The sequence below is a fragment of the Folsomia candida genome, unplaced genomic scaffold (genome assembly GCF_002217175.1).
Source record: "Folsomia candida strain VU population unplaced genomic scaffold, ASM221717v1 Fcan01_Sc003, whole genome shotgun sequence".
Taxonomy (NCBI): domain Eukaryota; kingdom Metazoa; phylum Arthropoda; class Collembola; order Entomobryomorpha; family Isotomidae; genus Folsomia; species Folsomia candida.
This window is the reverse complement of record NW_019091195.1, coordinates 681,096-705,966: the sequence shown is the minus strand read 5'-3', so window position 1 is coordinate 705,966 and position 24,871 is coordinate 681,096. Positions and strand designations below refer to the sequence as shown.

Sequence of the window (24,871 nt, the reverse complement as noted above, 5' to 3'; positions counted from 1 at the left end):
AGCGTAACTGCTTAAAATTTGCAACAATAGGAAATAAAGTAGGATTAAAATTATGGCAAACAAATTAAGAATTATGACTGTCCAAGGAATCAATTTACGTGACATTTTATTAAAACATAACCGTTTTTTTAAAGGGTCCCACTCTAAAGGGCACAACCATAAATAGTGGAAAGCTTTTGTTAAATTAACCAAAGCTTTCCAAGTTAAAGGAGTAACAGTGACAATTTTCATTTTGCCAATTAATTGCCAATCTTGATAACTTCTTCAATTGACTCAAGTAGAAAATTTTGTCAGTAAGTAGGGAAGCTATTTTAGCAACGCTGTCCCTTTGTCTAAAATATGCCAACCATAATTTTTCGGTTTGATTTGTCAGCATAAACTCTGCATGAGTAGTGCACTGTACATAAATATATTTTAAGGGTTGGGATGAAAATTATATTAACCTTGGCATGAAGGCCAACACGTCGGTCACGCTCTTAGGTTATATAGTCATATAAATAATAATAGTAGTTGGCATTTTGGCAATAATTTTATTAAGCAAGGGATGAAACTGAAGCGACTTATTGCTATTATTTTTGTTCGTCTGTCGAGCAAGATAACTAGGCTAACTCGAGGGCAAAACTTTATTGCTTCAGTCCAAGCTTTCAATCCATGATATTTCGCCTCCGATTTACGAATGTTCGACACTTTATCCTGGTAACCTCAAAAAACGGCCAAAATTTCGAATTGTCGTGTTTGGACCCCAACAATGCATATCCAAAAGGACGTTACATGTCACCCTACTGATCTTGCATTCCAATACATTAAAAATTATATTCAGTGCAGGAATTTTCTTTCCTTGGCTTCCGCTACTTTATGATATCCAGGTTCCGAAGAAAGAACTGAAGAAAAAATAATATTCTAAAATAAAGGACGATAATTTAATCAACGAATTGATGAGAGGGACTGGTAAAGCTTATTCAACTAAACACATTATGTGCATAAATATACATACTTGTTTGCCATGTTAGAAACTTTCTTGCAAAAGAAATACCTGAATTATTTTGATATGCGTCCATTTTGTTGTTAAATTACGACTTATAAGATATTTTTGCATATATTACATATACGAGCATAAAAATATCAATGAAGCATAGAGCCTCAAAGAAATCTTGATTTTGACTGTGTGCAGTGCATTGAAGGTTGTGACTTGTGAGACAAAGATTCTTTCTTATTGCATGCTTGTAGTAACATTGGCCTGCTTTCTCCAATAAAAATCAAGTACATATGTATGAATCATGGTATGAATGAATGAACTATGAAGGCAGCAAACGAAAGATGATTTTGTTCCTTACGAGACACACTCATTAGCAGCTGTTAAACATTAAACGTTAATATTAATTTCTTAATTTTATAACGTAGTGTTACTTTTCTGGAAGAGTAGATTACTTCAAAAGGTTTGGATTGCTTGTATACACTTCGAAGTTTTATGGACGAGGGATATTTTATTTATCAACTCCGTTTGATTTCACGTTTCTATTAAATTGTATTTGGTCATCCACTGTACACTTATCCTTAAGAAAAGTAAGTGATTAAACACTTAAAATTTAATTTGCTGACTACAAATACCATGTTAATGGTTGTTCTTTTATACAAATGCAAATTTAGAATGGCACACTCTTCTGATAATGATACGCTCAATTTATCAAACTTACTGGAATGCAGCATATGCCTAGATTTGTGTTCCGGGCACATTCGGCAATGTAAAAACGGTCACAATATCTGCGCATCACACATTCTCAAAAAGTGTCCAATTTGCCGAATTTCCTATCAAGAAGGATCTTGTCGTAATATACTTGCCGAAAATCTCGTTGCCATCGAAAGGAATAGACTCGCACAAGCAGAACTACCCAGAATTCAGAATCCGACGGATAATTCGGTAGCGTCGGCGTCACCATTTGTTGCTCCTCCTCCCGTTCTGGAAACACCGACCAACATTTCTCAACATGTTCAAATCAGAAATGGTAACGTCGCTTGTCCGTATTCGGGTGATGGATGTCGCCATCAGAACGTTCCTAATTTGGTCGGACGACATAAAATTGGTTGTCATTTCAGGTTAGAGGAAGGATTTATAAAATGTCTATATTCACATATGTCGAAATTCAAATCTTGATCGGGTTCCTAATAAATTAATCTGATTCTTGTTAGACCCATTTCCTGCTGCCTTAAGACTGATGGATGTAACAATGCTCGAATCCCATTCGGCCAGTATATTCAGCATTTAATAGATATTCATGGAGTGAAGTCTTATGAAGGAGGTTCTACCTGGAACAATTACATTGTGAAGAGTAGTTCCAGCAAGCGGAAATTGGTTACATGTAAGTTCGTTGAGTATAAAACTTGATAAGAAATTGTATTGAATTGAACATTTGTAATAATTTATTACGCTGTTATGCAATCGTAGCTGGGTCCACCAGCCTCTTTATATTAGTGACTGACAGCAAAACCTTCCTTATACGAGCGATAGAAAGAGATGACCAGATTTATGTATGGGTCGCATATCATGGATTACCACAAGATGGGAAAAAGTACAAGGCAAAGATCGAATTCGATTTTCCAAATGCCAATGGGAACTATGAAAGTGACGACAATTCCGAGGATGAAGATAAAAGCAGTGATGATTACCATGATTCGTCTGACGACGAAGATTATGAGGATGTAAGCTCGGAGGATGAGGGTGAAAGCTCGAATGATGAGAGTGATGATGATGGTGGAGATGTAAGCATTATCATACTATTTATAATTTTCAATAACCTATAACCATAGCTGTTATGCACATATAAAAACTTTGTGATTTTTCAATTATCAGGCCGATTTTGTATTTTCTGGGACAGTCCGAACCACAACTCGGATGAATTTTGAGGAAGTCGAAAATTCTGGAAATTATTTTCGTATGTCGGTGGGGGACGTGGAGAATAATTTGGCAGTTGAGGCAATCACACACAAAAAGTATGTGGAAAGTTGGGCGATTAATGTGACTGTTAAGCGCACATAGAACCTACCTCATTTCTTAATATTACTCGTCAAACAAATTAATTATACATAAATATATACTTATATTTATGTGTGGATACATATGCGAGTATATCACATACATATGTACACTCGTTTGGATTACTTAGGATTAGGTATTTTGATGCTCAAATACACTACTCATTTTGCAGATGATTACTTTTTCACGTAACAATTCATTTTATTCGTCTGGTTGGTCTGGTAAAGTATCATACAAATCAATGATTTATAACTATCTACGACTTATCATATTAGCGTTGCTATCTGAGTTTTTTAATGTGCCAACATTTGTACTTTCTAACTTGTAACGAATAAAATTTGTAACCTAACTTAAAAAAGTATCCTATATCAAATTTGAACTCCGCATAATTTTGCTGTACTATCGAAATTATGCATACAAATCAAGTATAATGTCTCTTGATAAATACATATGTATGTAACACCTTCCTATCTTAAGCACAGCCCGCCTTAGGAATACCTAAGTACGTCAAATGATCATTTGTATTATAGCTTGGACCAAGGGAATTGGAACAGGCAGGATCTTCGTATAGATTGGGATTGCAAAAAATGTCAGAATTATTTGGTGCTCGCCAATATTCGTTCCCACTATGCACATAACCTTCACTATTAAGAAAGATGTGTGAAAATATGTCAGCCTTATTCACAACTCGAATTACAGAACTATTTTGTGAATTCATCCACGAAGCGAATCCAATGTTTCCGACGCGTGGAGAACCATACTTAAAAAGCGAAAGAGTTGAATTGGATCCAAATTCTGTGCTGTTTTTCAACATTGCGAATGTCAGTTCCGCCATGGCTGCACCTATGACACATTAAAAAATCCCTAATTTGAGCAAATCGAATTGTAAAGTACAATGCAAACATATGTGACAAGGGATAATTTTCTAAATCTTAAAAACCACATATATGTAAATAAACCAACCCAAGCTGTGTCCAGTAATGACAACATTATATCCAGGATGGGCTGCAAGTTGGTTACGCAAATTCGGAAGAACCATTGTTTCATACTGGGACTGAGCAGCTAACAAGAATCCCTGAGAAACTTGCACATTTGTCCCTCCCGTCAACGCCAATGGGACCAAGACCACGCTAACAGCATCTTCTAAAAAATTTTGAGCCTGATAACTACCACGGAAGGCAATTATAATTTCACTTCTTGGATTGTTCACAATGGTCAAGCCCCGAGTTTGTTGAACAGTGTCCTGCAATATCCAAAATTATGCATTTATATATTCAGGAAATTAATCAATTATTTTTTGTCATACCTCGTAAACTTGGATAACTGTATTATCAGTTCCACCCGAATCGACACATTTTTGACCACAGGTCCAAGTCTGGACTTGAGCGAGAGGGCAATAAATTCCAAAGGAGTAATATAATGTACGTACAGTGTCCCCAACGGTCGGTAGAGTCATAAAGTTTGTGGTAGAAATTGGAGTCAAGTTATCAAAAACGTTCAAATTGAGAAATTGGAGAAGGTTCAGGGTTAAAATGGCAAAAATCTGTGCAATAGTTGGAAGAGTAGGAAGTGGAGGAAGTAAAAGTTGAGAATGAATCAAGGGAACGAGTAGAAGTCCCATTCCCAGGAAAATATAAAAATTTTTACGGAACAGAACCATCGTTCAGAAATTTCAGAAATTTGTTTACTTGTGTTAACGTACAAGAATGTGTAATGTGTATGAATGATAACAGCCCGAAAGCAATTCTATTTATGGTAATTTCCGAGTTCAATTTACATGACCTTTTTTTGATCATTCCAATATCCGACATCTGAAAAAAATCCATGCTAAATACATTACATTCTTGGTTTTTATATAACTTAATTTTATACAACCGTAACACGTAATTTGTTACTTTAAGATAAATGTCAGGATGACGACCGGGGTTAACATCATGTTTTCAGCACAGGTCGTGCAATTGAACTCGGGACTAGTTACATAATTTTATTATAAGAAGATATCATTCATGAAAAAGACTCGAGTTCTTAATTTTAATAATTTGTATGAGTAGCGCTGTAAAAAAATTATGCGTGGTCACAACCCCATGCGAATATTAGTTTGCATACATTATGAAAGTATGTAAATAAATACATATTGGTTCCTGAATTGATTAATTGTAACTGCATGTAATTTTTCCGCAAGACAGATTCAACTTTTACGTATAGCAAAACCACTGGAATATTATCAATACATATTAATATTATCTGAAATAGTGTCGCTGACGTAAATGTTACGCACATATGTACCGATTAGCGATATGTATGTACATACATATGATACATATCGACGTTTCATGCGTTCTTTATTATGTATTCAAATATGCTTGCTTGCGTAAGCATCTTATCGTTATTATATTCTAAAGCCCCTCAATAACTGTAACTTGAAATTATCCCAGTTGAGATGGATGGCTTCATCTTTCATCCTCATTTGACTCATACAATAAAAGAAATTGAGCACTTAGCCAATAAAATCTAAAGCGGATATCTTGGTGCCACATCAGACAAGTTGTACGTATGTAGATTCAAGAGTGAACAACGAAGCGATTATGATGGGTACAATGAGTACGAATAATGTCAGCCGTGTAAGGAAATTAAGCATAATTATTTAGGGTAGAATTAACAGATCGTATGGATGACATTTTTGAAGTGATTTATTCACACTAGCTTTCAGGGTTCAACTGCCCCCTTCTTCAGGTGTAAAATTGTACATGCAAATTATAGGAATAATTTCATGAAAGATAATATTTTCAAAATCAGACGAGATGAAAAGTTGTTGACATCACTGGGGTCGCTGGGTAACCGGGATTGCAGTTGGGCGTATGAGCGTTGGTGCTAGGGGCAGGAGTAGTGATGTCCAAATCGGGTTTATTTCCATACCTGAGTCTCGATTTAATTTATTTCTAGTGTTTCTGATTAGTAGTCCCTCTTTGAATTTCCGGTGGAAATATCGCTCCTCCCGATGAATAAGAGTTTATTTATATTTATAATTTATATTCATAATTATTTATATTTTAGTCTTAATTTATTTACTAGATGTGACGACAATTCTTCTAAATATACATAGATACAGAATATTGTTCAGGTGTATTGAATTATTCAATACTCCCTTTCTTTCAGCCTATAAAATACATATTTACATATGTACATAATTTATAATTTATATCCACACCACCTCCACTCTTCTGCTCTTGTCCTTATTGCATCGGTTCAATCACTAATGCCTGTCTATTAATCCTAGCCCTCTTTTTCCGGTTCGGATCTTTCGGGTCATGGATTTTAACATGTTGTTTCAAACTATTTTTTGTCTTGAACTTTTTATCACAAGTTGGACATTGGTAGGATAACGTACCAGAATGGATTTCCTCATGTTTTAGGAGGAACTGCTTACAGGCGAACGTTTTACCACATATTTTACAGGCACAGGGGAGCTGTGCCTGGTGATTTATGCGGTGTCGTTTCAACGATGCCGGGTAACTAAAGCTTTTTCCACAGGTTTCACAAGTAAAGTTTTTACTGCTAGAATGTTTCAACATGTGTTGCGCCAAGGACGACACGCTTTGGTTGACAAGCCCACAAATTTCGCACTTGTGCCCTACATAGGAATCGTTGTGGGTAGCTTGATGTTTCCTCAAATTGTTTGTACTGGCGAATTTGCCACCGCAGATGTCACACACGACGCGTGTGTCCATATGGGATAATGCGACATGATCTTTAAGTTTTAACGAGTTGGGGTATACCGATTGGCAGATGGTGCATTGAAAGGGCTGTTCAAAATTTTTATGAAGTTCCTCATGGGTTTGAGTTTCCTCTAACGTTGGAAAGTTTAAGGCGCAGAAACTGCAGTATAATTCAGAGTGTAATAGGTTGGTGTGTTTCCTGAGAGAGGTATACGTAGAAAACTTCTTGGGACAAGAAATACACGGAATATTTTGAGATGGTTGGAAAATTTCTTTTTGACAGCTCTTACTCGTGTGAGAACGAAGGGTTTTATATTTTCGGAATTTCTTGGGACACTTGACACAGTGGAAGGGGAGAGGGTCATCTGTTGAAAAGGTAGCAAAAATTAATACAAATGAATTTAACTTTTTTATTGAAAATGTATTATATTATTCTTCCTACTTTCATGAACTCCGAGTTGATGCCCCTTCAAAGTGGTTTCTGCCATAAAGGAGGCGGGGCATAAGCGACATTGTAATTTTTTTATGGAAGTCTGCCCCCGATTTTTCCTAACCCTTTGATAGTCTGCATCACTTCCGTCAGATAAATCATCGTCCGAGAAATCTGAATCTGAAGCGTTATCCTCCTCCTCTTCATCTCCAGTTTCTCTGTAATCGTCATCTTTATCAGAGGGATATTTGTTATCTTCATCTAAATTAATAGCAGCGTCAGCATCTTGGTACTCTTGTTTTGGAATACTGTTTATTTCCCGTTTTACAGTGACACGGGGAGAGGAGCGTCGGATTTGTGAATTTCCAGCTTCAGAGTCCGAAAGAAGAGATTCAGATTTGATAGGATGGGGATCTATACTATTTTGAGAACTGTCCAGTGAAAGTGGGCAATTGTTCATTTTGTGAAGTTTAAGGCTCTTTAACTGCCTAAGTTTTTTTGGACACTTGTCACAATGATATGGGAGAGGGTCAACTGCAACAGATAGGCATTGATTAATTAGTCCTAGTCCCAAGTTAAATAGTAACTGTGAGTAATTAAATGTAATTTGATAGATTTTTTTTTACATTCATGTATACTTCTCCTGTGCCCGTTCAAAGCCAATTCAGATCCAAAGGCCAATGCGGGACAAAGGGCACACCGAAATCTTTTGACTTTTATTGGTTTTCTCTTCCTCCAGGTTCGCTTACGGCCATGATTAGTATGATAATCTTCTTCACCGTTTTCATTATCAGATACAAAAGTTTGCGACTGTTCGACAACTTTTTGCTTGTTGTCTTCCTCCTTTGATAAAATAACCCAATCTTGCTCATCGAATAAATCAACTTCTTCTTGATCGAAATTAACGTAAATTTTCTCTTCCTCTTCCTTAATTTCCAATTGTTCGTTGTCAACTTCATTTGAAAGTTTTCGTTTCACAGCTCGGCTTGAATGTTGGACTGGTTTTGTATCGTTGTCAGAATAATTCATCAAGGATTCCAAATTTAGTAAATTTTTAAACCGGTCAATCCCGACGTTAATGTCAGCACTTCCTTCGCGAAGCACTAAATCAATATAAAAATACGGTGTTATATAATTTGTTCCCTTACTTAATATGTACTTAATTAGTAACCAAAATTATTAAAACTTACATTTAGAAATTTCTCGCTCAAAATTTTCCCCGAAATCTTTAATCTCATTCTGCGTTACCTTGTCCAACATGTCTTTTTGCAATACCTCCAATCTTGCAAGTAATTGATTAAAGAGACGAAAGGTAAAATCAATATCTCGAACAACTTGGACACATTTCTGACAATAATCTGCATCTTTCATGACTTGACGGAGTGGATCGTTGGCAGGAATTCGAAAGAGGCAGGAAATTGATTCAACGCAGCGGAGTGACCATGTTTCTAGAATTTTTATATCTCCACCCACTCCACCAAGGGGTCTCCTCCCATCACCGTCGTCATCCCCACATAAGTAACATCCTTCCCCAGTTTCCCCTTGTTCATCGTTTAATGTCTCCATTTCTCAGTCCTGCTACTTTCTACAAGCTAAAAAACAAACAAAATTAGACCAACCAGAATTTTCATGACACATTATGCTTTTTTCTCAGGAGGATCACTTGCGACGGATAAACAGTAGATACATAAATAAAAAAAGATTGATTGATTTATGAATTACTAAGATTATAGGAATTTATTAAATTTTACAATTCTTACCAGGTTTAATTTTCAAAACACGTGTTTCTTGCAATACGACAGACAAGATTTTTTAGCAATTCCCTCGTCTTTTTTTGCTCGTTTGTTGCATACATATGACATATGTAATGTATGTGTGTGAATGAACTCGAACATAAACAGATCTACTTTGTTCCTGAGTGACTGTATTTTTCATGCAGTTTTGCATTTTACATAATGTCATAATTAATACCAATCTACTATCGGAAATGCGTAAGAAAGTGATTAGACGGTCCAATTTAGATCTCATCGTCACTTTCTGACTGTTGACTGTGTAGTTAATTTAATATTAGTATTACATGATTTATGCTCTTTAATTTTTCATGAGTATAATTTCGATCGAACATGATTTAAGTAATTACATTACAATTACAAGCAAAGTTGATGCCTATTATATTAACAGAAGAACTTAAGCAGGACAGTGAAAGGACCGAGACCTGCTATGCATAAATTATGCGGTGCAATTAAATACAAATTAACCAAAACAATTGAGATTAATTTTAACTAATGACCTAATTATGAACAATTATTCATTTTATTAAATAGACTACTACACATTGTCCAAATTGATGACCTTGACTTAGAAATTCAACATGGGTAGTTAGTATACTATACTGTAATAATCAAAATCATATTCCGAAATCGTCTTTCATATGCATTGAAATCAAAAAAATAATCACTGAGCTAATTTCAAAGAATTATTGCATTTTGGCAGCGTTGGCGATGTTGCAGGTGTTGCAATAAACTGCAAAAGTACAAGTCCATAAGTCAGACAAGTGCTGAAACTCTGTCGGAATAAATGAAATGTCAGACATTTTGGAAAAATATAGATTCTATTTTAATTCAAATGAATGTGCTACCCACCATTCCAATAAATGAATAGCTAATCGTAAAAAACTTGTGTGCACGCAACCCAATACATCCTTGGGATTCTTTTATCAAAGCAGTAATTTCGCAACTTGACCAATGTCCTCGATTCGGATTAAAATGACTTCCGGCCACTACCAAAGTTTGAGACACCTTATCCATCTGTTTGAAATGTAATATTTTTAAATCATGGATGCAGTGTAGGTATTAATAGGTTGCATTATTTCATTTGACTTCCGAGTGTCCTAACTTTTTGCTGTGACTCTGCCGCCACAAAGAAAACTGTCACATCAGCAAAAAATATTGAAATGTATGCGATATCCATCCAATGGAAATTTCCAGTGGAAACTTTTCCCGCAATATAGACACAGAAGCACATGTTTTGTACAAAGAATGTAACGAGAAGAAATCCACAGAAATTGCTAATGGTTTCTAGTCTTGCCTTTGTCCTTAAGAAATTGTCAATGCGTTCCTAGCAAACGTAAACATGGAATATTCATACAAAACTAATGTGCGCTTCCTCATTTAACTTTTTTTTAAATAAACTCATACCGTTAAGTTATGTTCCACCCTCTTGTTGAGAAGACTTAAATTTTCAACTTCCTCATATGCAGCCAAACTTGTCAATAATACAACGACTCGACAAAGTCCGAATAAAATGTTGGCGAATTGATTGCTGAGAATGCCAACAACTGTAGCAACCTGAAGATCTAAATCTAACTCAGTGAAACTTGAAAAATTTTTTGGTACGACCAAGAAAAATGTATTTGCAGCAACGCCCGTAAAATAATGCAGGGCATCCTCAGTTACTGTTCCAAATTGTTGAATTTGCAGGAGCACAATCACCAAAATTTGCAATAGGACTACCGACACTATACCGCCAACCTAGCACATGCACAATAATTAAATTATTATGCGACACCAAAAAATTATGGGTAGGAATACCTTAATTATGAGAGATTTTGTCCAGATCCACTTTTTATGAGCAGTTTCAAGTTGAATAAGACTTTTGATGTCAATCTGCCTTAATTTTATATAATATTTTTTAACTATTGTCAATTGTGCTTACAAAATACCTAGTTGAAAAAATATAAAAAAGAGAAGTGTATGTTTTAAACCTTAGCCAGACGAGATTCATGAACATGAATGCAGAAGTGATGGCACCCTGATACAAAACGACGTCAAAGACTTGACCAGGATCAGTCTTAAAGTTTGTGTACGCGTAATAGCTCCAAAGCGTTAACATATTCACTACTGCAACAATAATGTAAATTGTTCCGCATAAAACCTAATAAATTAATGAATCCATTGCATTTTACTTCTTACCATTAAAAAATTATTATTTACTTATTATGAATAAGATAAGTATGAATATCAGTAAATTTCTCTGCATACCTTTTGTACCAGAAATGATTTAAATTTTGCCGTGTGTACAACCTCTCCATCTTCTCCAACAATGTCTATTGTTTCCTTGATCAAAAACGGCGAAAGTAAAGTCCAGAAACAGAAATTGAAGTAAATTCTAAAAAACGAATAACAATAATGGGTAGAAATTTTATGCATTTTACACATCATGTGTAGAGTTGGAGCCTGTTAATATCTAGAACTCAAGTTGTAAGCATTTATGTCTTATCCATATCATTACCCTTACTCCACACCAGGCGAAACTTTTTTCTCATAAAATCGTGTGGTATTCTCATACACATCAAGGTCTTGTGCCTGTTGCGTGTCAAATTCTAAAACTCATTCCGATAATGCATATACATACCTACGACATATGTTGACTGTCAAATATGGCGATAGCGACGGGTTAATTTTGGTGTATGATCAATGTTCACTCCAGATAATTACAGGGCTAATAGGAAATGGCATAAATGACAATAATTGTTCCATGTCATTATTTTTTAAACGAATATGCACTCATTTCTGGATAAACATATCTTTGGTGAAGTCATATCGGTTGGGTTTCTGCATATTCAGAATAGTCATAGAAGGCTTAATTTGAGACAGATGAAATTGGAAATCCTCTGCCATAGTGACCAACATATTTATTTATGCCATTGGCGGCGGAAGTAGTGGGACATGGGGATATTACTCCCACAGAGAAAAATCGTCCCTCCTCCTCTTATCCCACAAAACTAATGTCCCCCTATGTCCCTCCAACTTCTGCTGCCACTGTATGTTGCGGGTGGTACCAAGGCGCAAGAGTGCATCAGATTTACCAAAATTATCGTTGTCCGTGGTTTCTCCTAAGGGGGTGGTGCCGGGATGAAAATTTTTATTCAAAAATTAAAAGTTGGAGAATTGCATGCACTTTTGCAATGGATTTGGGTGGTTGTCATGGCAAAATTGCATGCAATTCCCCAACTTTTAATTTTTGAATACAAATTTTCATCCTGGCACCACCCCCTTAGGAGAAACCACGGACAACAAAAAAGTTTATGCACCCTGGGTGCTAATATTATAATTGATAAAGAACTTAACCTTATCTTTCGTAAGATGAATCCGCCATACATACATATGAACTTATCCTTTGGTCCTGTCTCACTTTTTTCAACAAACATAACTAAAATAACTTCGCTAATATGAATGCTTTGGGTTTTATACACTGCATACATAATAGATTTCGCTTGAACAAAATTCGCATTTTAAACATCACTGCGGTTAGATACTTGAAAAATTCTAGATATCCATGCACAAATATATTTATATACATACATCCAGTGGCAGCTAACAACCGTAATTAAATTATAAATTGAGGACCACAGCCTACCACAGGCCAAATGCTCATAAAATTCTCAAGAATATTTATTTAACGGAAAAGACCCATCAACAGGTGCATAATACATAACCTGCAAGTGAATGACGCCCAGAATAAAAACAAACGGCTCGACCTGTCTTCAAATAGATATTTGTTTTGAACCGAATACCATCCTTTTCGCTGACAATGAAGCCCTTTCAGGCGGATACGATTCGCTTATTTATTTCGATATATCACGACTTTTACATCTTCATATACAGCTTCCCCATAATCTTCGAAATTAAGGGGAGAAAAATTCTCGTCATAAAGTCAAAAAACGTTCTCAACCTTATCATTCCGCTTGCATTATCATTCTGTGGCATTTGTGCAGCAGCACTTGCAATTTTCATTAAAAATTCTAATCCAAAATTTTCCAACAGTAATGTATTCGTAGTTGAAGGATGGAAATATTTCATTTTGATCGAAATCCTATATTCCTTGCTGTTTGGGCTCTATTGTGTATTTGGCGATAGGTGTGATGCCTTCATATATTCGCTAAATGTGAACAACCAGTATGAAGAAATGCTATCGAAAGGTACACATAAATTTATTAAGATATGTATCAACTGATAAAAAATAATTAACTTCTCACAGAATTTGTCTCTCATCGGAAAAAATCTGACGCAGCAGATGTTCCAGATTTCTTCGTATTCCTCTGGGTTTTGGGAGGACTTGCAATTTGTGTCCCAATCGTATTCATTTCCCTAATTTTTGAGCTTGATCCCATGAAACCAATAATTTTTTGGACGTTCGACAAGCTCCCTGTCTTGTATCGCATAGCAGTGCGAGTCTGCCTGGGTAGTGAACTGCTGCTTAATATTGTAATTTTTCTGTGTCGTTTCATAATAGGATGCATTGGGTTTTTTGATATAACACGTTCGTTCGTAGTTTTTGGTATGACTGCAACATTGACGGTGCATTTGGTACGAAACATAATGACATATCTTCACCTTAACTTTGGCCGTATTCTGAGTTTAGGTCAACAACGTGAAATGAACCAGATCAAGTTATTTCAGCAGGTTACCATACTCGTTCGTATTTTGACATCGGGTGCGGAACTATTTTGCTTTCTTTTGCTCATCATGATCACGACGTGCGTTGCAATTCTGTCATGTTTGGCGGTACGATTTTACGCCATCGTACCGAAAGTTATCCTGTCCACGTTGTGTGTTTTCATTTGTGCCGGAATTTACATGGCGATGACGATGTGCGGGTTTGGAGCATTTGTTCATGAAAGCAGTTTGGCTTTGATTCGAAAATTTAAAAGTGGTGTGTCCCTGCTATCGACACAAGGCGAGAAGGAGTTGTCCAAATGGGTCAAAAGTCTGCAACCGATACCATTACCGATTGGAGTTAATGATATGAGGTTTTTCAATCTAGACAAAGATCATAGATCCTTTGTGCTGGAATCGATTGCAGAATATTCTATAGACTCAATGGTAGCCAGCGAATAATATTCTTCTTCGCATTTAGATTAATATAAGACGAATTATTAAGGATATTACGTAATACATACATGCATATGAAATTTTACACACTCATGAAAACTCAAGTATATTTACATGTATATATAGTTCATTTCAGCATTAAATAGATTTACATATTTATGCACTTTCTGTAATGCAAGGCACATAATGCAACAAGTAGAAAATGCTCGATTATTTAATAAATAAGCCCAAAAGGTCACCGATGAATACCCGCCCATTTTATTTAATTCAATCATCGATTTTTTATAATTTCACGAATTGCATGAATTTAAGCTGACCACACTATGTGTGTCGAATGCCACCATCCACAAACAACATTTCGCCATGAATATGTGGCGATGATGGAGACAACATGAATAGCACGGCATTCACAATATCGTTCATTTCCATTTCAAAACTTTTCAAAGGAACTCTGGCATGAAGTTTCTCCAAATATTCGGCAACTTCAACCCCCTCTTCTTTAGCTAGTGATTCATAAAATTTCTCCAACATGTCCGTATAAATTCCGACTGGGTTTACAGAATTTACACGAATTTTTTTGGGCCCTAGTTCTACAGCCATGAGTTTGGTGAGCATGTCAAGAGTTGCTTTTGATAAGCAGTACAACGAGCTTGCCGGGTAGGCTGATGAGCTGCACTGAAAATAACAAATTATAGGCTTATTTCTCGCGGACTTACCTACTTAATTTTTTCTTGATAAGAACGTGAAGGAAATAAAATACAAAAATCCGATCCTTACGATTGACGAAATATTGACAATTGATCCGGCAATGTTGGCTTTCTCCATGCCACGCGCAACTACCTGACCTACGTTAATGCATGCTGCGACGTTTACGGACATTATTCTGTCCGTTGTTAACATTAATTAATTAGGTTACAAATTACAACTTTTATATGCATAATTTGTAACAATTACGTACTGGTTGAATTTTGTCGGAGTTATATCCATGAATAATCCCGGTGTAAGAATGGCCGCGTTATTGATAAGGTAATCAAATGGTTCCAGAGTTTCCAGAGCATTTCTGGTCGCATCCCAATCTTCGAGATCAACCGCAATAATTTCAATTTCTGGACATTCCGATTTCAACGAGGCTAGGAATTCCTGCGTTTTTGATACCCCCGTTACATGGGCCCCATAGGAAGACAAACGTATGGCAATATTTCGTCCAATTCCTGTAGTGACATTTTATTATTCTTTTTTATTGCAAATTATCCGTATTAAGTACCTCGGCCAACACCAGTGACGAGGACTCTCTTTCCTTCAAAATATTGCTTGAACATCGTTCCAGAAGGCAGGTGCTTAGACGAGTTTGAGCATTGTCATCAAAAGAAAGCAACTATTTATATAGGCATTGGAGGAAGGTCATGCTGGATTAGTGCGAAGACCAAAAGCAAATACATCATGCACTAGTTCATCTGCAAAAACTTGTTCTTTGTGTATGATGAGACCAGATGAGACCCGGAGTTTGGTCTACAATAACCTGCTGCAATTTTTCTGGAAAGAAATGCAAATTTTGGCTGAATAATACCAGCAGTTATCTACGGATAACTTGTTTTTTTATAAAAAATAATTAAGTAATCTCGAATAATTTTCAGACCGTGCATAAAGCACGTGATCGATTTCTGATAGTTTTGATCCCTCCTGCTCTATTTGTTTTCGAAACACCAACCATCCTTTATGGATAAAGCCCATAAGCCCACACGACGATTGAAATAATAAATATGTACTTGCATTTTGTACATGCGTATGAGCCATTTATTTTATGTACCTGTATCCCAAATCGCGAATTAAAATTATTATATGCAAAGAGTGACATCATGTCTCTCCAGAATCAAATTATCAGGTACACCAACACTTATTTAGTACTTCATCTACAGGTGCAATTATCATACATACTGGGCCCACTGTAACTGTAAGTGGCTGTTTTCTTCGAAACCGACAGAGATAATGAAAATCTGATGATTGCATTGGATTCCCCGTGCGATTTTGCATAAGTACCATAAATCAGGTTTTTACTATTTGCAATGCAAATTCGCATGGAAAATGTTGAATGGAAGCGGGCGGCGAAAATTTTTCATTACAAAAATGGGGAGAGAAATGGCGAATTTTAAAAGTGTGGCAGGAATCGAACGAGCCGTATAATTTAGCCCAACAGACTCTAAAGACGTTCATGGGGGCGGGGTGGACTAACAACAGTCGAAGAAAAAAATTTTGAAATCCTACAAGGACCACACCCATCATGAAGGCGCTGAAGGATGGAATCCGAAGAAATTCACGAAATTCCAACGGAAACCAACCTCACAGCTGACAGTGTAGAAGCAGATTATTCAATGAGTGCTTAAATTGAACCTTAGACTTAGGACTTTGAAATGTGGTACTTGCCACATGCCGACCATCCCCCAAAGGGAAACCAGATTAAAGAAACCCAGGAGTGACTTCAAGCGGTACGCTCAGAAAAAGTGACGAGGATTCTATTTACAGATGAGGAGATTTTCACATAGGAAAAATATTTTAACAAGCGAGTTGGCCTTATCTACGCCAAATCTGTCAGAGACATCCCCCAATATAGACAAAAGGTCAGAAAGCCACATTATCCAAGCTTTGTGATGATTTTGGCAGGTGGGAGCTAATTGGGGCAATTTCTCTACATTTTGTTGAAAATGGGGGGAAGGTGGGGGGATCAAATTTCTTAAAATACGTTTTCGAGTCCGCGGTACATCCCCTAAGTGAGATCCAATTCATTGAAGTCGACTGGACCTTGCAGTAGGACTAGGAATCAGCTTATAGTGCAAAAAATGACCCAAGCGTGGGTAAAAAACAAAATTCCGAACTTTTCCTCCTCTCGGAAATGGTAATTCTACTTTCTGGATTTGAATCTCCGGATTATGAAAAATGGTCAAAGTTAGGGGCAAATGTGTGTTCTAAGCCTCGTAGAAGTGTAGACATCGGAAAAAAATTTTTGACCACGGAATGGAACACTTTGCCCAGGAATTAGTGCGTGCTTCAGCGGAGAACTGCAGGCGGTTTCCTCAGCGCTGCATTAATGGCAGGGGAGGAAATTTCGAAAACTAAAAATTGTTTTCTACTCAGAAATTAACTGGCTTTCGGTTAAAATTAACTCGAAATTCGTAACATAAAAACTGTTGAAGCCACAGGGTTTCATTTCACTTACAGTTTCAGTGGGCCACCTAGTAAAAACAATAAAGACGTATTAGTTTCTTGCAATTCTGTAGAGGGTACTCGTTGTCATAAATAAAACAATGTCTTTTTACTTTTGCCCATTGACTTCTCCGCGCATCGCATTAATTTTGTATGTCTTAGGAGGAGAGTACGCCAACCTGATAATGACAGATCTTGATGTCCTTTGGATATATGGTAGTACCCCCTCTGAAAGTAAAAAGTGTGAAGCGGTTTGATGCCATGGCCAAATTTACGCCCGTCACACCCCTTTGAAGGCGCGCCCGATGCCAAACTAGCTGCACTAAAAAATTCGCCAAAAATCCAATTTTCTTCGGATTTTCATAATAGTTACATATTTATGATCCCAAATAGTTGCTTTGTCATATCAGATATCAATCTGAACTATTTTGGAATTTTGAATTTTTTCAAGCCATGCCCTTTTCAGGAAATATTCGAAAATATTGAAAATTTCTGAAAAGTTAATTTTGCAACTGAATATGATAAAGGGACTATCTGGGATCACGAATATATAATTATTATGAAAATCCGAACAAAATTGGATTTTTGGCGAATTTTTTAGTGCAGCTAGTTTGGCATCGGGCGCGCCTTCAAAGGGGTGTGACGGGCGTAAATTTGGCCATGGCATCAAACCGCTTCACACTTTTTACTTTCAGAGGGGGTACTACCATATATCCAAAGGACATCAAGATCTGTCATTATCAGGTTGGCGTACTCTCCTCCTTAGTTTATAGTCATATAAAAAGTTATGCTAATTTGGAACTGGTAATTCTGATTTTCAATTTGCATAATAACCTATATGGTATAAACTGGATTACATTAGCATTTTAGCATTTAATTAGGATTTTCCAGTTTGTAGTTTTTTTAAGCTTGTGCATTTTGTATTTTATTCGGATGGACTCATTTTGCAATTACCAGTACAATCTTAAACCCAATACGCATTATGACTATTTATGTATAATTGCATCCAGTTTTTATTTATTTTTATTCGCTAATTTATTCAGAGTGACTCATTGTTTGCACTTGGGGAACATTTCTTTGCCACCTATTAACTTAATGAATTTACTAGCTTATATATCTCATGAATATGTCATTGTTGTCAATTTTACCAACGTTTGCTAGTTAATTAAGTAGTTGCACATAGTTCAATTTACTTAAATTCCAATTATAGTATCCATCAGTATCAAGCGTTACATATTTTCTTACGTATGTACATTTACGTATATGTATCATGGCGTTTCTTAATAAAAATCTTAACACTTCGAAAGATAACACATCCCTACCTACTAGCGTAGAAGAAATATTATACGATGCTTTTCGCCATAATATTTTCATCTCACAAATCTTGGGATATTTTCCCGTGTCTTTAAAACCATCTACACAAACTACTTCGAACCGTTTTCCTCTCTTAAGCTCTATACTGATAATCGGCATCTGCATGGCCTGTGGGGCGGTAAGCGTAAGCCATGCCTATGATCATAATAAATATTGGTCAGCAACTTTTCAATTGGTTTACACCGCCTGGTCCATCATAATATTCACGACGCCATCAATATCACGATTCAGCCTGATAATTTGTCAACATAAAGTCTCTCATCTTTGGAAAAGCTGTGTCAAAAGTATGGAAATCATCACAGCTTTCCTCGGAACGCGTGATCATCTAATCGACTTTTGTGCAAAATTAAAAACCAGATACATCCAATTAATTTCATTTTATACGATATGTTTGATTATCTGTTCCAGCATGACAATTCCCTCCGCAATGAAATCCTTCAACAATCCGACGTTTACAAACTTAGCTGAAGACGTGCCTCTCATCTTGCTCTGTTTGATTTATCAGTTCAATTTCTTTGTCTTCTTAGGACAAGATTTTTTCTGCCAAATTTACAACCACTGTTGTGACGTTATCATTCAAAGTGTACAAGTTAGGGCTTCAAGAGGACAACAATCGACCAAAGCTAGCGAAACGGTTCAGTTAGCCAAGACAACAAAAAATATTTTTACGATCCTGAATAAAGTTGCGGATGATAAATCCGTATCGGAATTGTCGACCAATGATGAATTCATAACTGGAATTTTGGAAAGCTTTTCCTTGATTGAAGAAGAAGTAGAGAAATGCAACGACTTATTCGAGCTGAGAATGATTGTGGAAATATTTTATTATTTTTCAGTCTGTATTTTTAATGGGTATTTTGGTATTCAGTTTGTCGTAGGTATGGTGTCATTTCGATTTATTTTCATTCAAATCATTCCAATTTTTGCGTCGGGGTACTCAATTTACTGCGTGGCACGCCTGTCTACGAACTTGTCTAGAAAAACTTTTCAATTGTTTAATCAGTTGGCGAAGTTAGGGAGTTGTGATTTCTGTTTGAACCGTAACATTCAGCATAAGGTAATTTTCAATAGTTTAATTGTCGTAACGCCATTAATACTTATTTTTATGTACGATTTACAGTTGCAATTGGTTACGTCAACTTTTTCTGGAAAACCACTTTTAATTAGAACGAGCGTGTTCGACTTGGACTTGAAATTTTTGATTTCGGTAAAATTTTTAATGTCAAATGGAAAATTTTAATAAACTACAAATTGAATCATTATTATATTGATTAGATACTCGGATCTGTGACGACTTATTTAATTATCATAATTCAGTTTCAGAAGAGTGAACCTGGCGTGACAACCATCCCCACAAAGGTCTAAGGACATATTTATGTACATATAAGACTTGTATTTGTCGAACTTTATAAGTATTTTTCCAATACATTTCTATCACTTATTTGCCAATATCTGTATTCTGATCCAATTAATCTAATTGGCATTTATTGACGACATAAATTATTACATAAAGCTATATGAATAAAGGTTAATAAAATTTATGAAAACGTTGGATATGTACATTTGAATGTATTAATTCTTTAATGTTAACCGGCATTCGTTTACCTGTCTTAGGATTAGTCATGACAAACCATTATTAACATGAAATGCTAAGAAGTAACTGTTGGTGGGACATCTATGGCAGGATTCTCATTAAAGAAATTGTACGGCTTAAGCCAAAATCCTACCGTCTCCACGTTCATTATTGGATAATTTTCTGGACTCGTGATGTGAGAAATTCCAAAATTATGCCACAGTACGACGTCCGTATTTTCAATACTTGCTCCCGGATCACTTCCCACCCACTCTGGTAAACCACTATTATTCAGATAAAATCCCCCCGGGTATAAATCTCCATCTCGGTAAGGGGTCACCCAAACGTCATGCTCCAAATGTCCTGCCCTTGGTCGTAGCGGACTATCTTTCTTCATCAACAATGGTGGCATCGTCCCTAGAATCAATTTCCATCCTACGGGCTTTATTCAGAATAAAATAATGCATTTATAATTTAAATTTTCTACATTTAAAATAATTGCACAATCCAAAATACCTTTCCAGTAACGGGACTAGCTTTGTTGGGATTCGTCACCACCCACGTTCGCCCTTTCAATGGAGCAATATTCGTTCGACCTTCACCCGCCGTTCTGAGCAGTGTTACATTCAATGTAATCCCTTGACCGTACGGGTTTGAAGCTGAATTCGTATCTGCATTAAGACCTTGGACGTCCTGAGTCGACACTGAATTGGCAATTCCATCGAAATCCGAGTCTATCCTCGCCGTGAAAAAATGTTGGTGAAATTGTGCCCCAACTTGTGGAGCCACTTGCGTCCCCCAAACCCCACTCTTCGACCCTGCCGCGATCATCGTGGTGTAAATGATTCCTAAGAGTTGAATTTGAAACTGGATTGAGCCATCTTGATAGAAGAACCAGTTGATGCTGTAATCATAATTGTTAAACGTTGTCGTGCACGCCACTGCGAGTCGGTGGGATCGAACTGTGACAACTTTTTTGGGTGCGCGGAAGTCAGCTTGTTGCCACAATATTCCTGCATCTTCTTCCCTGACGCTTATAGCATTTTTAATACGAAAAGGAACTCCGTGTACGTTATGAATGATGGCATCGATAAAAGTTGCCGCTCCGAGGACATCTTCTCCAAGGATTTGTGGATTCACGTGATATCCAACCCCAAAATCGCCCATGTCAAAGTACTATGAACATAATAGACGTGTACATAGACACAGGGTGACTCAAAATATGACTACATTCATAAATAAATACCCCAACGTGATGAAACGGAGGCCTCGGGTCACCATAAGGCACATAGATCTCTGTGTAATATATTCTTTAACTATGCGAATTATTGCGAATCCATCATCAACAAGACTGTAATGTCTTCATGACTAATATCTCGACCGCTATAATAACGTGTAAATCCATGTGTATTTACCTGTCAGACTAGCCCGATATAAAAGTGGGCGATATTTCCCTGAATCGTTGTAACTAACGGTATGTAAAATCAGACCTTCCCGCCCAGTGAATCTAAAAATGGTGAATTAATTTCATAAAAGTTGATCCTTAACATATGCAAAATGAAGTATTTACTACCCCACTCGAAATTTCAACTTTTGCCACTGAATTTCATTGGTTTATCGTCCTGGCGCAGACTTGACTTTCCACCTCGTAGTTCATACTCATAGTTCGCTTCTTTGCGGGGAGCTGTATTTCCGGTATTGTCCGTACTGAAGTCGGCATGGCTGGGAGTATTTTGGATTTCTAAGACTGCATGGGCGTCCAGGTCGTAGATGACGAAAAAGTCAAATGGATGAGCTGAATAATTAGCAAGGAAAATTATTCAAAATTCCAAATTTTAAAGATTAGTTTCACAAGTTACCGTGATAATTGTCATCAGGGAAATTCCTTCCGAAGAAAAAATACTCTAGCAATCTCTTGCCCTCCCAATCGGTACGATTGTCATAAGTTGGAACTGGATGTGGGCTAGCCTCCACGAGAGACATGTTTGGGTAGCCTAAATCTGCACAGCGCTTTTGCACTCGGGTGTCACGTAAAAGGACGGCCTGTATGAAAAAGATGATTAATTTCTTCAACATTTCAAAAACTTATGGAGAGAAACACTCCACGTACAAGTTCATTTTCCTCAGCGTCTCGTGGGGTAATTGGTGCTCTAACGTTTTTAACGTTAACGTAGCTCTCTCTTTGATTCGTATTCAGATTGACGACTGCTTCATAAATCTGAAAAAAATTAACCTGTACAAGAAGAAAAGCTTTGCGAGTCCCCACTGGCGGGGCTACGTTGGAAAGAAAGAACGGAAGCAGAACGGATTTCGGGGGTTCGAGGAGTGCGATAAAGTTATAAACATATTTTGTGACGGATGCATCTTTATGGTTTTCAACAATTTGGACGGCTTTTTGGATTTCCTCCTCGGTCAAAGGGTTCAAGGGATGGAGGTCTGCAAATGAAATGAAAAATCGTATTTTATCAGAAATAAGGGTTGGAAAATGTACTTTTAAGCTTTAAGCTTTACCTGGACTATTTCCATGCCTCAAAGTAATACCAAAATCCAACAAAGCGAAAATTAACAAGAGTTTAACAGTTGGCATCTCACACAATTCAGTTAATGTCAGCAAAACAATTGCATGGACTTGTCAAATGCAACATGTTTGTACTAATAGAAAATACTGCCGTTACGTTCAATCGTACAATTAGATCGTGTCATCTACTATGCATTCGATTCTATTCGAACGGAAACATCTATGTACCTACATATATTTATATTAAGCAAAATCTTGATGTACTTAATTGAAATATTATAAAGTTACAACAACGCAATAATTAACCTTGATAAAAAGCAGCTTAATTGTATGCTAATTGCTGGCTCTGATTTTAGTATTAATTTATAAAAGCTTGTGCATGGGTATAAATTTATGCACATAAGGTAAACTCATGAATATTTATACAAGATGGATGTACAATGTACATGTATATATTGTTATATTCCATTGCAAGTTGGAGCACTATTTAGACAAATGAAACAAGGTTTTATTTTGTAGTGGTTTTGTGAATAAAGTCTATCATCAATTTATGCACTTGTTCAGTTTGGTTATGCACTTGTACCATATTCCTTGTACCAAATGCATTTCCACCATGATTTCTACAACAGCCCCTACAAATAATTTGCTGTTACCTTATGTATTTATGTATAAAACTGTTACGAAATAGGGTAAAGTACTTCAATCCGTCGGCAGAGCAACTATTTAGTAGCATGACTTACATATGTATACATGTATATTCCATTATGGGTAAAAAATATGCAAAATAAAAAAGGGGAAATTGAGACGACTATTGTTTAAGTAAGGACAACAAAAATTCTGTAGTTGACATGGTATATAGATATCTAATACAACAACCATTTCTTACTTTTCAGAAGCGATCAAACCGTATTTTACTAAGATACGCGTAAATCAATATCTTGACATGTAAAATTAGTACCTATACCCGGTTGGTTGTGTGTACCTAACAAAATGAAGCCATCTCAAAGGTTATTAGCACATGAGTTCATGAGACTGATCTTGAGTAGAGGAGAAAGCAAAAGCAACTCGGCTACAAATTTCCGACCAATCAATATTCCGACCAGTAACAGGTTCTGCTTTCTCTTTCTTATCACTTTCTCATGATGGATGCGAGTCACTCTTGATCTTTGCTTAGGATTAGATTTAAACCACCTGTTTCTCCACCGCATTATTACATTCGTAATACGAAGCTTAACCAATTTGCACCAGAGTATTAAAAAACATTTTAATGTGTTCTACCTATTTATTTATGTCTAAATTAACGGTTTAATGGTCACGCCACAAAGATGTGCATCACACCACAAGACAAAACACATCAATTCGTTACAAGCGTATTTAGGATTAGTGGTGTCCAAAATAATGAAGCTCTTGAAGGAGGGGCTCAAAGTGACAAGTAAAACTTAAAAAATGAAATTATGTGCACATAATTGAATTTTTAATTGGGTATTTCATATTTTCAGTGCTACAACGTATGAAAAACGGAATCACTTAACATGGGTAAACTTACAGTTCAAAATAACTTTTATTGACATGTGGATAAAAATATAATGGAAATGAATTTACTAATTAATGTAGGTCGAGGGATTAATATTAGTGGGGATTGGATCTGGAATTGCGCAAGGAGTTAGCTCACAACAGCCAGCAGGATCTTTCATAGCCGTTTTGGGGCTTGTCTGTGTAGTTGCAGCTGTACTCTTCCGAGAGTTTCGTTAAATTTGCAAGGTTTTTGGAGAACTAAATTAAATATGTAAATTAAGATATAAATATGTATGTACTTACTTTCTCAGTTCTTCACATACTTTTACATAGAGATTTTGCCATTGTTATCCCACCCATACCGTTTAAGCATTCATTATTTGTATATTTAAAGTACATTGGCTTTTCACGAAATTCCAATTTAAAAAGTTGCATTTCTTCCCAGTCTCATCATTTGGCTACAACGTTCCAAAGAAATCTACTTCCATAAAGCGTTAGTGTTAAGTTCTGCCTGGGTCCCTGTGGCTCTCAATGCAAATTGCCCCGTAGAGGAGACAAAGAAGGAAGCGGAGGTTGCATGCATTTTCTGCATGAGTCTCACTTCGCCTGCACGTGACTTTCAC

The 24,871-nt window shown here is 36.5% G+C and overlaps 6 protein-coding genes across 10 annotated transcripts; 2 read left to right on the top strand and 4 right to left on the bottom strand.

The window, feature by feature from the left end:
* The first annotated feature begins 1,221 nt into the window (after positions 1-1,221).
* LOC110847708 lies at positions 1,222-3,382 on the top strand. Its single transcript, XM_022094700.2, has 5 exons — positions 1,222-1,563; positions 1,648-2,094; positions 2,188-2,357; positions 2,444-2,757; positions 2,849-3,382. Exons 2-5 carry the CDS (start codon positions 1,649-1,651, stop codon positions 3,032-3,034), a joined length of 1,116 nt encoding a protein of 371 aa, XP_021950392.1. The 5' UTR covers positions 1,222-1,563; position 1,648; the 3' UTR covers positions 3,035-3,382.
* LOC110847709 (lipase) lies at positions 3,208-5,058 on the bottom strand. Its single transcript, XM_022094701.2, has 3 exons — positions 4,338-5,058; positions 3,995-4,274; positions 3,208-3,874 (listed from the first exon to the last, which is right to left on the bottom strand). Exons 1-3 carry the CDS (start codon positions 4,689-4,691, stop codon positions 3,504-3,506), a joined length of 1,005 nt encoding a protein of 334 aa, XP_021950393.1. The 5' UTR covers positions 4,692-5,058; the 3' UTR covers positions 3,208-3,503.
* Positions 5,059-5,697: 639 nt separating this feature from the next.
* LOC110845560 (zinc finger protein 728) lies at positions 5,698-9,021 on the bottom strand. Its single transcript, XM_022092001.2, has 5 exons — positions 8,938-9,021; positions 8,368-8,769; positions 7,804-8,280; positions 7,190-7,711; positions 5,698-7,112 (listed from the first exon to the last, which is right to left on the bottom strand). The coding sequence occupies exons 2-5, from the start codon at positions 8,741-8,743 to the stop codon at positions 6,265-6,267; spliced, it is 2,223 nt and encodes a 740-aa protein (XP_021947693.1). The 5' UTR covers positions 8,744-8,769; positions 8,938-9,021; the 3' UTR covers positions 5,698-6,264.
* A 5,284-nt stretch (positions 9,022-14,305) lies between these two features.
* LOC110846695 (L-xylulose reductase) lies at positions 14,306-15,490 on the bottom strand. Its single transcript, XM_022093520.2, has 4 exons — positions 15,335-15,490; positions 15,029-15,281; positions 14,848-14,953; positions 14,306-14,745 (listed from the first exon to the last, which is right to left on the bottom strand). The coding sequence occupies exons 1-4, from the start codon at positions 15,387-15,389 to the stop codon at positions 14,392-14,394; spliced, it is 768 nt and encodes a 255-aa protein (XP_021949212.1). The 5' UTR covers positions 15,390-15,490; the 3' UTR covers positions 14,306-14,391.
* Positions 15,491-18,415: 2,925 nt separating this feature from the next.
* On the top strand, positions 18,416-20,074 carry LOC118435099. 4 transcript variants are annotated; one of them, XM_035850369.1, is made up of 3 exons: positions 18,416-19,699; positions 19,763-19,849; positions 19,960-20,074. In XM_035850369.1, the coding sequence occupies exons 1-3, from the start codon at positions 18,539-18,541 to the stop codon at positions 20,005-20,007; spliced, it is 1,296 nt and encodes a 431-aa protein (XP_035706262.1). In that variant the 5' UTR covers positions 18,416-18,538; the 3' UTR covers positions 20,008-20,074. The 4 variants fall into 4 exon arrangements, with proteins under 4 accessions (XP_035706262.1, XP_035706261.1, XP_035706260.1 ...); XM_035850368.1 differs by having other exon boundaries at positions 19,918-20,042; XM_035850367.1 differs by having other exon boundaries at positions 18,416-19,849.
* LOC110845559 (copper amine oxidase 1) lies at positions 19,522-22,965 on the bottom strand. 2 transcript variants are annotated; one of them, XM_035850370.1, is made up of 8 exons: positions 22,727-22,965; positions 22,326-22,651; positions 22,075-22,258; positions 21,789-22,010; positions 21,631-21,722; positions 21,462-21,511; positions 20,732-21,391; positions 19,522-20,657 (listed from the first exon to the last, which is right to left on the bottom strand). In XM_035850370.1, the coding sequence occupies exons 7-8, from the start codon at positions 21,380-21,382 to the stop codon at positions 20,292-20,294; spliced, it is 1,017 nt and encodes a 338-aa protein (XP_035706263.1). In that variant the 5' UTR covers positions 21,383-21,391; positions 21,462-21,511; positions 21,631-21,722; positions 21,789-22,010; positions 22,075-22,258; positions 22,326-22,651; positions 22,727-22,965; the 3' UTR covers positions 19,522-20,291. The 2 variants fall into 2 exon arrangements, with proteins under 2 accessions (XP_035706263.1, XP_035706264.1); XM_035850371.1 differs by having other exon boundaries at positions 21,794-22,010.
* Between the last annotated feature and the right edge of the window lie 1,906 nt (positions 22,966-24,871).